At 46.9% G+C, this 14706-nt stretch overlaps 1 protein-coding gene across 1 annotated transcript in view; it reads left to right on the forward strand.

Annotated features, from left to right (window-relative positions):
• The first annotated feature begins 275 nt into the window (after positions 1-275).
• Positions 276-14706, forward strand: part of LOC749547 (putative RRN3-like protein RRN3P2) — a 46183-nt gene continuing 31752 nt past the window's right edge. The window contains 3 exon segments of the mRNA XM_024354067.3: positions 276-314; positions 12290-12387; positions 13923-14028. Of these exon segments, the coding sequence (XP_024209835.2) occupies positions 276-314; positions 12290-12387; positions 13923-14028 (243 nt within the window).

The following is a 14706-nucleotide window of genomic DNA, read 5'->3' on the forward strand; positions in this document are numbered from 1 at the left end:
AGACTCTGACTCAAAAAATAAATAAAATAAATATCACTTACATTAGATATACCCAAGGGGTGGTCTATAGAGACTTGGAAGCAGTGGTTATTGCAACAGGGGCACGGAAGTCATCTGGCTATGCCAGGGTGCCCAGGGGATACTCAGGGTGGGTGGCATGGTGCTGCTGGGCTCTCACCGCACAGGACGCTCTGATTGATGCGCTGCCAGGAGTAGCACTCTGTCTTGGGGCTGCAGCCGGCCTCCTCAGCTCGAGTGTAACAACAGTCGTGGCCATGGCAGCACCTGCGGATGTCACATGGGCAGGACAGCAGGTGGGTGAAGCTCTCTCCTGGCCCTCCTCTCTTGCCAGGACCATGGGTGACTGAAGACCCCCAGGGAGGCACAGCATCCTCTTATCTAAGTTTTTTTTGCTTTTTTTTTAAGAGACAGGGTCTTTCTCTGTCGCCCAGGCTGGAGTGCAGAGGCACAATCATAGCTCACAGCAGCCTTGAACTCCTGGGCTCAAGCGATCCTCCCACTTCAGTGTCCCAAGTAGCTGAGACTACAGGCACACGCCAGCATGCCCGGCTGGTTTTTTAATTTGTATTTCCTTTGAGACAGCGTATCTCTCTGTCGCTCAGGCTTGAGTGCAATGGCTCAATCAGCTCACTTTAGCCTTGAACTCCCGGGCTCAAGTGATACTGCCACCTCAACCTCCCAAGTAGGCTACTACAGGAACACAAACTCCTTTTTTAAATTTTTTGTGGATATGGGGTCTCACTATGTTGCCTAGGCTGGTCTCAAACTCCCAGGCTCAAGCAGTCCTCCTACCTCAGCCTCCCCAAATGCTGGGATTACAGGTGGGAGCTACTGTATGCCTGGCCTTATCTAAGCTGTTTCCCTGAAAATCCCCGACTTGGGTAATGATTCCATTGGCCCCACCATGCCCTGTCCTGCCTTCCTGGCTGTGCCCAAGCTTGGTCCCTGCCTGCCTGCCTGCCTCACTCTCTGGGTCTCGAGCTTCTGTGACACATGACTCCTCTCTCTTCCTGGAGTGATCCAAGCCATGCCACTTCCTGACTTTGCCCACACTGTACCCTCTGCCTGGGGCAACTTCATGTCTGCCCATTGTCCCTTAGGCCTCAGCCCAGGCACAAGCCCCTGCCTCTGGGGGTCATCCAGGCCTCACCAGGCTACACCCTCTCGTAAAATTGGATTCCCTCCCTTCAGGGCAGGTTTATAATGAAATCCTCCTCAGAGGCCAGGTGCGCTGACACCCATCTGTAATCCCAGCACTTTGGGAGGCTGAGGTGGGAGGATCACTTGAGGCCAGGGGGTCGAGACCAGCCTGGGCAACATAAGAGAGACTCTTGTCTCTCTTGTCTCTATAACAAATTTAAAAATTAGCTCACCAGGCCAGGCTCAGTGGCTCATCCCTGTAATCCCAACACTTTGAGAGGCCGAGGCAGGTGGATCACGAGGTCAGGAGTTCGAGAGCAGCCTGACCAACACGGCGAAACCCTGTCTCTACTAAACATACAAAATTAGCCAGGCATGGTGGCACGCACCTGTAATCCCAGCTACTCGGGAGGCTGAGGTAGGAGAATTGCTTGAACCCAGGAGGTGGAGGTTGCGGTGAGCCAAGATCACGCCATTGCAGTCCAGCCTGAGCAACAGAGCAAGACTCTGTCTCGAGAGAATAAAAACACACAAAAAATTAACTCGCCAGGATGGCACATGCCTATAGTCCTAGCTACTTGGGAGGCTGAGGAGGGAGGATTCCCTTCAGCCCAGGAGTTTGAGGCTGCAGTGAGCCACTATGATTGTGCCACTGCACTCTAACCTGGGCAAAAGCGAGACTCCAGGCTAGAGTGCATGATTTTGGGTCACTGCAACCTCCACCTCCCAGGTTCAAGTGATTCTCCTGCCTCAGCCTCTTGAGTAGCTGGGACTACAGGCATGTGTCACCACGCCTGGGTAATTTTTGTATTTTTAGTAGAGACAGGGTTTAGTAGAGACCATGGTGAAACCCCATCTCTATTGAACAAATCTCTACTAACCCCATCTCTACAAAAAACAGCTGGGCGTGGTAGTGCACACCTGTAATTCCAGCTACTTGGGAGGCTGAGGCACGAGAATCATTTGCATCTTGGAGGCAGAGTTTGCAGTGAGCTGAGATCGCACCACTGCACTCCAGCCGGGATGACAGAGCAAGACCCTGTCTCAAAAAAAAAGAAAAAGGAACAAACAACAGCAACAAAAACAAAAAAACCTCTGTGTCAATCACAGCCTTCGAGCTAGGGGAGAGGTGGCTGAATTCTGCCCTCTGCTAACGAGCTATAGCTTTGTGGAAATGGGCGAGTGGCGTGCCCTTGTGAGCCTCAGGGCCCCATCTGTAAAATGGGCATAACTGTCATGCCCGTCTTTAAGAACAGCCTTGGGGGTAAATGAGTGGAACTCATGGAAAGATCTCAGCCCACAACCTTCCACAGAACAGGCGCTTCTCACACAGTAAGTAGCAGGAGTGCAGAGGCTGCAGGCATGAATCCAGCCAGACTGCCTGGGTTCAAGTCCCAGCTCCCACGTCTTGGTAACTAAGTGGCCTCAGACAAGTTACTTAGTATTTCTTCTTTTTTTTTTTTTTCAGACGGAGTTTTGCTCTGTCACCCAGGCTGGAGTGCAGTGGTGTGATCTCGGCTCACTGCCACCTCCGCCTCCTGGGTTCAAGCAATTCTCCTGCCTCAGCTTCCTGAGTAGCTGGAATTACAGGCACCTGCCACCACACCCAGCTAATTTTTGTATTTTTAGTAGAGACAGGGTTTCACCATGTTGGCCAGGATGGTCTCGAACTCCTGACCTCGTGATCTGCCTGCCTCAGCCTCCCAAAGTACTGGGATTATAGGCATGAACCACCGCACCTGGACACGTTACTTAATATTTCTGTGCCTTGGTTTCTTCATCTGTGAAATGGGATTGTTGTGAGAATGCAAAGGGATTCCCAGGGCAGTTCCTAGTGCATAGTCTGGCTGCCTTTGTGTGTGTGTGTGTGTGCGCGTGTGTGTGTGTGTGCATGTGTGTGTGTGTTTAATATAGAGACAGGGTCTCACTATGTTGCCTAGGCTGGTTTCAAACTCCTGGGCTCCAGTGATCCTCCTGCTTCCACCCAAAGTGGTGGGATAACAGATGTGAGTCACCACACCTGGTCACTTTATATTATTTTTTTCTTTTGAGACAGGGTCTCGCACTGTTGCCCAGGTTGGAATGCAGTGGTGCAATCTCAACTCACTCAAACTCCGCCTCCTGGGTTCAAGTGATTCTCCTGCATCAGCCTCTTGAGTAGCTGGTACTATAGTCACCCGGCTCCTTGCCCAGCTAATTTTTGTATTTTTAGTAGAGATGCGGTTTAGTGATTCTCCTGCATCAGCCTCTTGAGTAGCTGGTACTATAATCACCTAGCTCCTTGCCCAGCTAATTTTTGTATTGTTAGTAGAGATGCGGTTTTTTGAGATGGAGTTTCGCTCTTGTTGCCTAGGCTGGAGTGCAGTGGTGCGATCTCGGTTCACCACAGCCTCCGCCTCCTGGGTTCAAGCGATTCTCCTCCTCAGCCTCCCGAGTAGCTGGGATTACAGGCATGCGCCACCGCACCTGGCTAATTTTGTATTTTTAGTAGAGACGGGGTTTCCCCATGTTGGTCAGGCTAGTCTCGAACTCCTGACGTCAGGTGATCTGCCTCCCTCGGCCTCCCAAAGTGCTGGGATTACAGGCATGAGCCAGCATGCCAGGCTGGTCCTTTTTTTTTTTTTTTTTTTAATCACTTAACATATATCTTGGAGAACTTTCCATTTTGGGAGTTAAAGAGATTTGTTTGTTTGTTTGTTTTGAGACAGGGTCTCCCTCTGTGGCCCAGGCTGGAGCTGGACCTTGGCTCAGTCCAACTTCCACCCCCCCGGGCTCAAGCAATCCTCCCACTTCAGCCTTCCAAGTAGCTGGGTCTATGGGCACATGCCACCACATCCCGCTACTTTTTATAGTTTTTGTAGAGATAGGATTTTACCATGTTGCCCAGGCTGGTCTTGAACTCCTGAGCTCAAGTGATCCACCTGCTTCAGCCTCCCAAAGTACTGGGATTACAGGCATGAGCCATCTTGCCCAGCCTCTTGTTTATTTAATATCTACTAAGTGCCAACTACCATAGAGGACATAAAGATGATTCAGTCTCTGCAGAAGTCATTTTCTTTCTCTCTCTTTCCTGTTGTACAGCACAAAATTAATGGACTAAATAGTCTGTCACTAGATAAACAAGCCCTAAGTAATCAGGCACTTGCTGCAGTTTTTACAAAGTTTAAAAAGCCATATGAAACACAGTATACTCCAGGTAAGAAGAGGCAAAATATGCGAAGTGTTACTGCTGGGGAATTTACGGACTATTCTTTTCTACAATATATCTGCTGTGGTCTGAATGTGTTCCCCAAGATTCATATGTTAAAACTTAACCACCAGTCTGGTAGTATTAAGAGGTGGGGCATCATTAAGTCATGAGGGCATGGGATTAGTAACCTCATAAAAAGGTTGGCAGGAAAGAGCTAGGCCCTTTCATTGCCCTTACATCCCTCTGTCACTTGAAGACACAGCACTGGTCCCCCCAGGAGGACACAGCAGCAAGGTGCCGTATTGGAAATGGCCACCATGCCCTCTCCAGATACCAACCTGCTGGTAACTTAATCTTGGCCTTCCTAGCCTCCAGAACTGTGAGAAAGAAATTTCTGGGTTTTGTTTGTTTGTATGTATGAGACAGGGTCTCTGTCACCTAGGCTGGAGTGCAGTGGCACGATCTCGGCTCACTGCAACCTCTGCCTCCTGGGTTCAAGTGATTCTCCCACCTCAGCCTCCCGAGTAGCTGGGATTACAGGTATGCACCACCACACCCAGCTTTTTTTTTTTCATAGCGTTGTACAGATAGGGTTTCGTCATGTTGCCCAGGCTGATCTCGAACTCCTAACGTCACACGATCCACCTGCCCTGGCCTCCCAGCATGCTGGGATTAAAGGCGTGAGCCACTGTGCCTGGCCAAAATTTCCATTTTTTATAAATAACCCAGTCTCTGGTACTTTCTTATAGCCGCACGAACAGATAAAGACTGTACCTATCTGTTGGCTGGGCGCAGTGGCTCACGTCTGTAATCCCAGCACTTCGGGAGGCTTAGACAGGCGGATCACGAGGTCAGGAGATCGAGACCATCCTGGCTAACATGGTGAAACCCCGTCTCTACTAAAAATACAAAAAATTTAGCTGGGCGCGGTGGCGGGCGCCTGTAGTCCCAGCTACTCAGGAGGCTGAGGCACGAGAATGGCATGAACCCGGGTGGCGGAGCTTGCAGTGAGCCGAGATCGTGCCACTGCAGTCCGTCCTGGGCGAAAGAGCGAGCCTCCGTCTCAAAAAACAAACAAACAAACAAACAAACAAAAAAGACCGTGTCTATCTGTCTGTCTCCCTCATAGGTCAGTTTCCACCTGATTGTAACCACATCAAGTATCCTAGTATATTTCATATTTACAGAAAAATAAATGGGCAAATACTGTCATTTACAGAGAACCTGCCCTGTCCTGTACACTGTGACATATTTTGTGGTTTGTGATTATGTGCTCTGATCCTTACGATAGCTCTAAAATAGCTCAAAAAGTTATTCCCATTTTGTACATAAGAAAATTGAAGTTCTGGAAACATAAGGCAATTGCCCAAAGTAATAGAGTAAATGACAAAGCTAGGATTTCTTTCTTTCTTCCATTAATTAATTAATTATTTGAGATAGGGTCCCTGTTGCGGGATGCAGTGGGGAGATCATAGCTCACTGCAGTCTCGACCTCCTGGGCTCAATTGATCCTCACGTCTCAGCCTCCTGAGTAGCCGGGACTACAGGTGCACACCAACACTATGGCTAATTTTTGTATTTTTCTGTAGAGATCTGCCTAGGGTAGGCAGAGATTCTGGCTAGGCTGGTCTCAAACTCCTGGGCTCAAGCAATTCTCCTGCCTCACCCTCCCATATAGCTGGGACTGCAGGTGTGTGCCACCACTCCCAGCTGACTTGTTTATACCAGTGGTTCTTAATTGGAAGAGTTTTGTACCCCAGGGACATTTGGCAACATCTGGAGATATTTTTGAATGTTACTGTGGGAAGGAGGGGAGTGCTACTGTCATCTACTGGGTAGAGGCCAGGGATGCTGCTGAACATCCCACAATGCACAGAACAGCCTCCTCCCCACCCAACAGAGAAGTATCTGGTTGGCCCAAAATCTCAATGATGCCAAGTCTAAGAAACTGCTTTGTATTTCTCTGAGATACTGGGATGAGGAACGCTCTAAATTAGTTGTCTTTGAGGATAATGTATGCATACATACACATATATGTGTATACATGTATATAACTAAAGATATATAGTTGAGATCTTGCATTTGTGTTAATGAATGTAGTTTTTATAAAGATAATTGACTCATACAATAATTGTTGACTCTTTGGAAAGGAAAAAGGACAAATGAGATACATGCTATTGGTTTTGTTATTTAGAAATTTTTCGTGTGGATCCTCCCTACCATTCAGCCATTTGCAAACCATTAGTTGAGCATAACGTAATCCCTTCTAGTTCACAGCAAAGATTCATCAAAAGCCATTTGGTATACTGTCACCTCATCTCTCTACCAGTGTTGATTAGATTACAGGAGGGTTACAGGAGGGCACCTTATCCAAATTGGCCAATGATAAATTCTTTTTTGGTACCTTACTATATATTTGTATCCTCAGAACAAATTCTCCCTTTCTGCTTAAGCTGGCTTGACTTCGTTTCTTTCACTAGCAAGCTAAGAGGCTTTGGCCAACAGAACTACTCTAGGGGTAGCTATAAAATTTATCTCTAAGGAAAGGCTGCTCTTTTGAAAACACAGTTTAATGGGTCTTCTGGGTATATGATGATAGTAAGGCAAAATTTTGTTCTGGAATGAAGAAGCTGATTACATTGTTGTATTACAAACAATATATTACTCAGTGAAGTGAAAGGCCACACTGTGGGCAGGGTGGTGACTTTGCAGATAGCATGTTAATCCTTGCATGCTTTTTGTTGTTTCTCTTTTTGGAGGGGGAGGGTCTTAATTTTCTTTGGCCCTCCTCCACCCCCTTTATTTTCTCTGGGGAAGGCAAGACTGGATAAGGAGGCTTTTATCCTGCCAAGATGAGTTGGCCCACAGGACAATTTGACTGAATAGAGGCTCCACAAAGAACGGACATGGCCAAAGAATTACAACAGGAAATTATGCATTTAGTTTCAAGGTTTCCTTTTTCTCCTTTTTTTTTTTTTTTTTTTTGAGACCGAGTCTTGCTCTGTTGCCCAGGCTGGAGTGCAGTGTCGCGATCTCGGCTCACTGCAACCTCTGCCTCCTGGGTTCAAGTGATTCTCCAGCCTCAGCCTCCCGAGTAGCTGGGATTACAGGCACCTGCCACCACACCTGGCTAATTTGTATTTTTAGAAGAGATGGGGTTTCACCATGTTGGCCTGGCTGGTCTTGAACTCCTGATCTCAAGTGATCCACCCACCTCAGCCTCCCAAAGTACAGGGATTACAGGCATGAGCCACAGGGCCCAGCCAGTATTTTTCTTGTATAATGCTCAGAGTTTCCTTTAAATCTTTTTGAAAACTTGGCAGCCTTAGTCTTAGCTGTGCTTTGGGAAAATAAGGAGCTGCACTCAAGCTTAAGAAGATATTGCTGGAAGTGTACATTGGCACAGCCTTCAAAAAGCTTCTTGGTGCCCTCCTGTAACCCAATCGACACTGGCTAGAGAGATGAGGTCATATTGCATCAAATGGCTTCCAGTGATTCTTTGCTGTGGACAAGAAAGTCGCTCTTTTTCTTTGAGAGGGAGTTTTGATGCCTAGGCTGGAGTGCAATGGCAGTGATGTCGGCTCACTGCAACCTCTGCCTCCCAGGTTCAAGTGATTCTCCTGCCTCAGCCTCCTGAGTAGCTGGGATTAGAGGCATGTGCCACCATGCCAGGCTAATGTATTTTTAGTAGAGACAGGGTTTTTCCATGTTGGTCAGGCTGGTCTCGAACTCCCGACCTCAGGTGATCCACCCATGTTGGCCTCCAAAAGTGCTGGGATTACAGGCGTGAGCCACCATGCCCAGCCAAGAAGGTCACTCTTTATGCTCAACAAATGTATTGCAAATGGCTGAAAGGTAGGGAGGATCCAGATGAACAATTTCTAAATAGGAAAACTAATAGTAGCCAGACATGATGGCTCACACCTGTAATCCCAGCATTTTAGGAGGTCGAGGCAGGCAGATCACCTGATGTCAGGCATTTGAGACCAGCCTGGGCAACATGGAGAAACCCCATGTCTACTAAAAATACAAAAATTAGCCAGGTGTGGTGGCGGGCACGTGTAGTCCCAGCTACTCAGGAGGCTGAGGCAGGAGAATTGCTTGAACCCGGGAGGCAGAGGTTGCAGTGAGCTGAGCTTGTGCCACCGTACTCCAGCCTGGGCAACAGAGCGAGACTCTGTCTCAAAAAAAAAGAAAAAATCGTAGATATCCAATTTGTTCCTTTCTCCTTTCCTAAAAGCTTTTTGTGCCCCCTCCAACCCAACAGTTCCACCCTAGAAAAACACTTGTACACATACATCAGGACACGATACAAGAATATTCAGGCTGGTCGTGGTGGCTTATGCCTATAATCTCAGCATTTTGGGAGGCCGAGGTGGGAGGACAGCGGGAGATCATGCCACTGCGCTCCAGCCTGGGCAACAGAGGGAGACTCCGTCTCAAAAAAAAAAAAAAAAAAAAAAGCATAATGTTGAAAACAAACAGCAGTATAATACAGCATGGAGATAAATTTATAAAATGCAAAGACAAATAAAAGTAAATATAGTGCATTGTTTAGGAGTATAAATATGGTAATTATGCAAAGAAAACTAAAATGACTTTTAAAAATCATGATGGTGACTATTTTTGGGAGGAAAGCAGGTAGAAGGTGAGATCTGAGAGCAGCACACAGTAAGTGTCAATTGTCCTAGTTAATGTTCGGCTTCTTAAATTGGGTGATATGTTCACAGGTGTTCATTATGTTCTTTTTTTTTTTTTTTTTTGAGACGGAGTCTGACTCTGTTGCCCAGGCTGGGGTGCAGTGGTGCGATCTCGGCTCACTGCAAGCTCCACCTCTCGGGTTCATGCCATTCTCCTGCCTCAGCTTCCCAAGTAGCTGGGACTACAGGTGCCCGCCACCACGCCCGGCTAATTTTTTTTTTTTTTTTTTTTTGTATTTTTAGTAGAGACGGGGTTTCACCGTGTTAGCCAGGATGGTCTCGATCTCCTGACCTCGTGATCCACCTGCCTCGGCCTCCCAAAGTGCTGGGATTACAGGCAGGAGCCGCTGCGCCCGGCCCATTATGTTCTTATAACTTACATTAACATATTATTTTGTACATGTCAAGCTTTTTTTCCCTTTTTTTTTTTAAGAGATGAGATTTTGCTTTGTCACCCAGGCCAGAGAGTGTCGTGGTGCAGTCATAGCTCACTGCAGCCTCCAACTCCTGGGTTCAAGTGATTCTCCCACCTCTGTCTGCCAAATAATTGGAACTACAGGCATGTGCCACCATGCCTGGGTAAGTTTTTTTATTTATTATTTTTTATTTATTATTATTATACTTTAAGTTTTAGGGTACATGTGCACAATGTGCAGGTTAGTTACATATGTATACATGTGCCGTGCTGGTGCGCTGCACCCACTAACTCATCATCTAGCATTAGGTATATCTCCCAATGCTATCCCTCCCCCCTCCCCCGACCCCACAATAGTCCCCAGAGTGTGATGTTCCCCTTCCTGTGTCCATGTGTTCTCATTGTTCAATTCCCACCTATGAGTGAGAATATGCAGTGTTTGGTTTTTTGTTCTTGCGATAGTTTACTGAGAATGATGATTTCCAATTTCATCCATGTCCCTACAAAGGACGTGAACTCATCATTTTTTATGGCTGCACAGTATTCCATGGCATATATGTGCCACATTTTCTTAATCCAGTCTATCGTTGTTGGACATTTGGGTTGGTTCCAAGTCTTTGCTATTGTGAATAATGCCGCAATAAACATACGTGTGCATGTGTCTTTAAAACAGCATGATTTATAGTCCTTTGGGTATCCTGGGTAAGTTTTTTAAAAGTGTTATTTGTAGAGACGGAGTCTGGCTGTGTTGCCTGGGTTGGTCTCAAACTCCTGGCTTCAAGTTATCCTCCTGCCTCAGCCTCCCAGAGCTCTGGCATTACAGGTGTGAGCCACTGCACCCAGACTCAGACTTTTTTTAAGGGAAAGAATGGGAGTGTAGGTGGGGAGACACACTTTGGGAGGCCAAGGTGGGAGGATCACTTGGGCCGGGGGTTCAAGACCAGCCTGGGCAACAAAGTGAGACCTCGTATTTACCAAAAATACAAAAAATTAGCTGGGCTTGGTGGTGTGGGTTTGGGAGGCTGAGGTGAGAGGACTGCATAAGCTGTAGGAGCCCGAGGCTGCAACGAGCCGTGATCACGCCATTGCGCTCTAACTTGGGCTAGACAATGAGATCCTGTCTCAAACCAAAACAAAACAAAACAGATAATTGTCAAATTGCTGTTTTGCTATTGTTGCTTTTTGTTTTTGCTTTGCTTTGCCTTGGAAGTGAAGAAGAGATTCTCATTTAAACAGTTATCTTGAAGTATCTTTGTGAGCTAGGGTGCAATTATTTCCTCTGTCCTTGAGACACAGATGATTCCTGTCCAACATTCCCAAGGAACTCAGTAAGGACCAAATAGAGACTCAGGAAAGACAGTTACTGATTTTACACTGTTGCAAAACAGAGCTATGGTTTATGTTTAACAAACTGCTGGCGGGGCGTGGTAGCTCATGCCTGTAATCCCAGCACTTTGGGATGCCAAGGTGGGCGGATCACTTGAGGTCAAGAGTTCAAGACCAGCCTGGCCAACATGGTGAAACCCTGTCTCTACTAAAAATACAAAAATTAGCAGGGCATGGTGGCGCATGCCTGTAATCCTAGCTACTGGGGAGGGTGAGGCACAAGAATCGCTTGAACCTGGGAATCAGAGGATGCAGTGAGCCGAGATCACGACACTGTACTCCAGCCTGGGTGACAGAGCGAGACTCTGTCTCAAAAAAACCACAAAAAACAAAAAAACCAAATTGCTGTATTTTATTTTGTGAAATAGGGTCTAGCTCTGTTGTCTAGGCTGGAGTGCAGGGGTGCAATCACAGCTCACTGCGGCCTTGACCTCCAGGGCTCAAGCGATCCTCCCTCCTCAGTTTTCAAGTAGCTGGGACTACAGGTATGCACCACCATATGTTGCCCAGGCTGGTCTTGATCTCCTGGAGAGAGATACATATAAACACACACACACACACACACACACACACACACCCTTTTTTTTTTTTTTTTTTTTGAGACACAGTTTCGCTTGTCACCCAGGCTGGAGTGCAATGGCACAGTCTTGGCTCATTGCAACCTCTGCCTCCTGGGTTCAAGCTATTCTCCTGCCTTGGCCTCCCAAGTAGCTGGGATTACAGGCACTGCCACCATGCCTGGGTAATTTTGTATTTTTAGTAGAGACAGGGTTTTGTCATGTTGGCCAGGCCGGTCTCAAACTTCTGGCCTCAGGTGATCCACTTGCCTCGGCCTCCCAAAGTGTTGGGATAACAGACATGAGCCACTGCGCCGGGCCCATACATATGCATTTTTAAAAATTTATTTATTTATTTCGAGACAGGGTCTCACTCTGTTGCCCAAGCAGGAGTGCAGTGGTGCTATCTCCCAGGCTCAAGCAATCCTCAGCCTCCCGAGTAGCTGAGACTACAGGTGTGTGCCATCACACCCAGATAATTTTTATTATTTTTATTTTTTAAGTTTTTTGTAGAGATGGAGTTTCACCGTGTCACCCAGGCTGGATATTTTTGTATTTTTGATAGGCCTGTACAGTTTCCAAAGTTGCAACCTTTCCCCCTCCCTGAGAGTAGGGGCGGCCCCTGCTCTCCCTCTACATCCTCCACAGTCCCGAGGTTTTGGCCTCTGTTTCCTCTGTTTCCTATGCTTGGAACACCAGTCGCTCTTTTGTTGGTCTGGCTGACTTCTGTTCCTCTTTTAAAAATTTAAGTTTGGCCGGGTGCGGGGGCTCACGGGGCCCCTGATTGTCTGAAGGTTGCGCTGGCACGCGCAACTTCCGGGACAGAGGCTGTGGCTGGAAGGAGCTGGGCATCCGGCCTGAGGCGCAGCGGTCGCGTTAGTTCGGCCCAGTGGCGGCACCGCTGCTTCACACGCGTTTGCCGGGAGATGCGGCCGCTTCGTCCTCTGCAGTCAAGATGCTGGGCGCGTCGAGGACTGGGTAAGATTCAGGCCGCTTCCTTCTGCGTGTCTGGGACCAAAGCTCAGGACCGCTCTTAGAGGAGCGGATTGAAAGGATGTGGGGCAAAGCTAATGGCGTGTGATAGGAGCACGGGGTCGAGGGTCATCTCACGTTCACAGAAATGAGCTCATTCCTCCTAACTGGGTAATAGACATGGTGGGGCCTGGAAAAGTGAGTATGTTCTCTGTTCTGGAGGCCCCCTTTCCCGACTGTGTCTCTTCGTGATTTCCCAGGCCTGGGTACTGCCTTCTGCGCCTTGACCCCTTTTCCTTCCCTCTTCTTCGTCCAAATTTGGAAGGGATTTCCCTGGGCTATGTGGGTTATCAGCCGAACGTTGTCACTCATGGCAAATTGAATATTACATCTTTTTTGTTTGAAATTTGTTTCGACACACGTATTTGTTTAGCAGTCTTTATTTTGCTCCACTTTTAAAATCCCTAACCCCCATAGCACTTTTGGCGTTTAACTTTCAGAGTCATTAGGATGCTATGTTTTTTCATTAATTTACTACGTGTAAGTGAAGCAAACCTTGTAAAACAATTAGCGTAATATGATTCATAATATTTATCGAGCTCCTGCTTACTGTGTTAAACACTGGGGACAGTGGTTTATCCAAAGACACTAATGTCCCTGCTTTTTACAGAGCTTACAGCATAGGGGGGAAAGGCAGTACATAGGCCAATAAATAAATGAACACGATGATTTCAGTTATACAACAAGGTAATGGGGGAGGGAGAAGGGAGAGAAGGAGTGTTTGAGATTTCTCATTGGGAAGACATCTGTCATTTGAGCTTCTATTTGAATGAAGACAAAAATCTAGGCCGGGCGCGGTTGCTCACGCCTGTAATCCCAGCACTTTGGGAGGCCGAGGTGGGCGGATCACCTGAAGTCAGGAGTTCGAGACCAGCCTGGCCAACATGCGAAACCTCGTCTCTACTGAAAATACAAAAATTAGCCGGGCGTGGTGGCAGGTGCCTGTAATCCCAGCTACTCAGTAAGCTGAGGCAGGAGAATTGCTTGAACCCGGGAGATGGAGGTTGCAGTTAAGCTGAGATCACACCACTGCACTCCAGCCTGGGCAGCAGAGCAAGACTCCATCTCAAAAAAAAAAAAAAAAATCCAGCCACGTAGAGATTTGGGAAAAGAGTATTTCCAATAGAGTGAACAGTAAGTGAAATGAGAAACAGCTTGGCTTGTTTGAAGAGCAGAAAAGACATGATGGCTGTAGTAAAACAAGTTGTTGGAGATGAGGTGAGAGAGGTAGGCAGGGGCCAGATTAATGTAGGATCTTAAAGACCACACTGAGAGATTTGGATTTTTACTGTAAGTGCAGTGGGAAGACAGTTATTGGTTGCTGAGCAAAGGAGGGATTGTTGGTTAAGAGTGGAAGCAGGGAGACCAGTAAAGAGGCCTTAACAATAGTCCCACTGAATTATGTTGGTTCAATAAAGGTTGGCTATTATAATTTTTATTATTTTCATGAACTTAATAGCTTGTTAATCTTGGTTCCACAGGATTTCAAATATGCATGCATTAGAGAATGATTTTTTCAATTCTCCCCCAAGAAAAACTGTTCAGTTTGGTGGAACTGTGACAGAAGTCTTGCTGAAGTACAAAAAGGTAAGAGGAGATAATGTGTGAGGTTTGCTTTTGGTCAGGTCAGAATACAACTATTGCTGTTATACTAAAGACCAATAGAAATAGCAAGATTAATTAAGATACCAGTTGAAATCAAATATTTAATAATAGGATGATGCCGTCAGGGCAAAATTAGAGTAATAGTGTCCTTTTTTTCCCCCACCTTGGCCCATTTCACAGGTAATAATGAGAGAGTAATAATGTCTTTACTGAGGTTTCACCTCTTCAAATGCTTTATTTACAAAGCATCTTTTAACTTTAGCAAGTGCTGGAATTAAAAACAATTACAGCATTTTATTTATTTATTTATTTGTGCTGGAGTCTTCCTCTGTCACCCAGGCTGGAGTGCAGTGGCGTGACCTCGGCTCACTGCATCCTCCACCTCCCAGGTTCAAGCAATTCTCCTGCCTCAGTCTTCTGAATAGCTGGGGTTACAGGCACGCACCACCACACCTGGCTAATTTTTTAATTTTTTAAATAGAGACGGGGTTTCACCATGTTGGCCAGGCTGGTCTCGAACTCCTGAGCTTGTAATCCACCCGCCTTGGCCTCCCAAAGTGCTGGGATTACAGACGTGAGCCACCATGCCTGGCCTACAGCATTTTATTTTTTGAGGAACTTACCTAAGCATTACTTTGGGACGGTAAACCGGTTCTCTGA

Source organism: Pan troglodytes, chromosome 18 (assembly GCF_028858775.2).
Source record: "Pan troglodytes isolate AG18354 chromosome 18, NHGRI_mPanTro3-v2.0_pri, whole genome shotgun sequence".
In the NCBI taxonomy this organism is placed as follows: Eukaryota; Metazoa; Chordata; class Mammalia; order Primates; family Hominidae; genus Pan; species Pan troglodytes.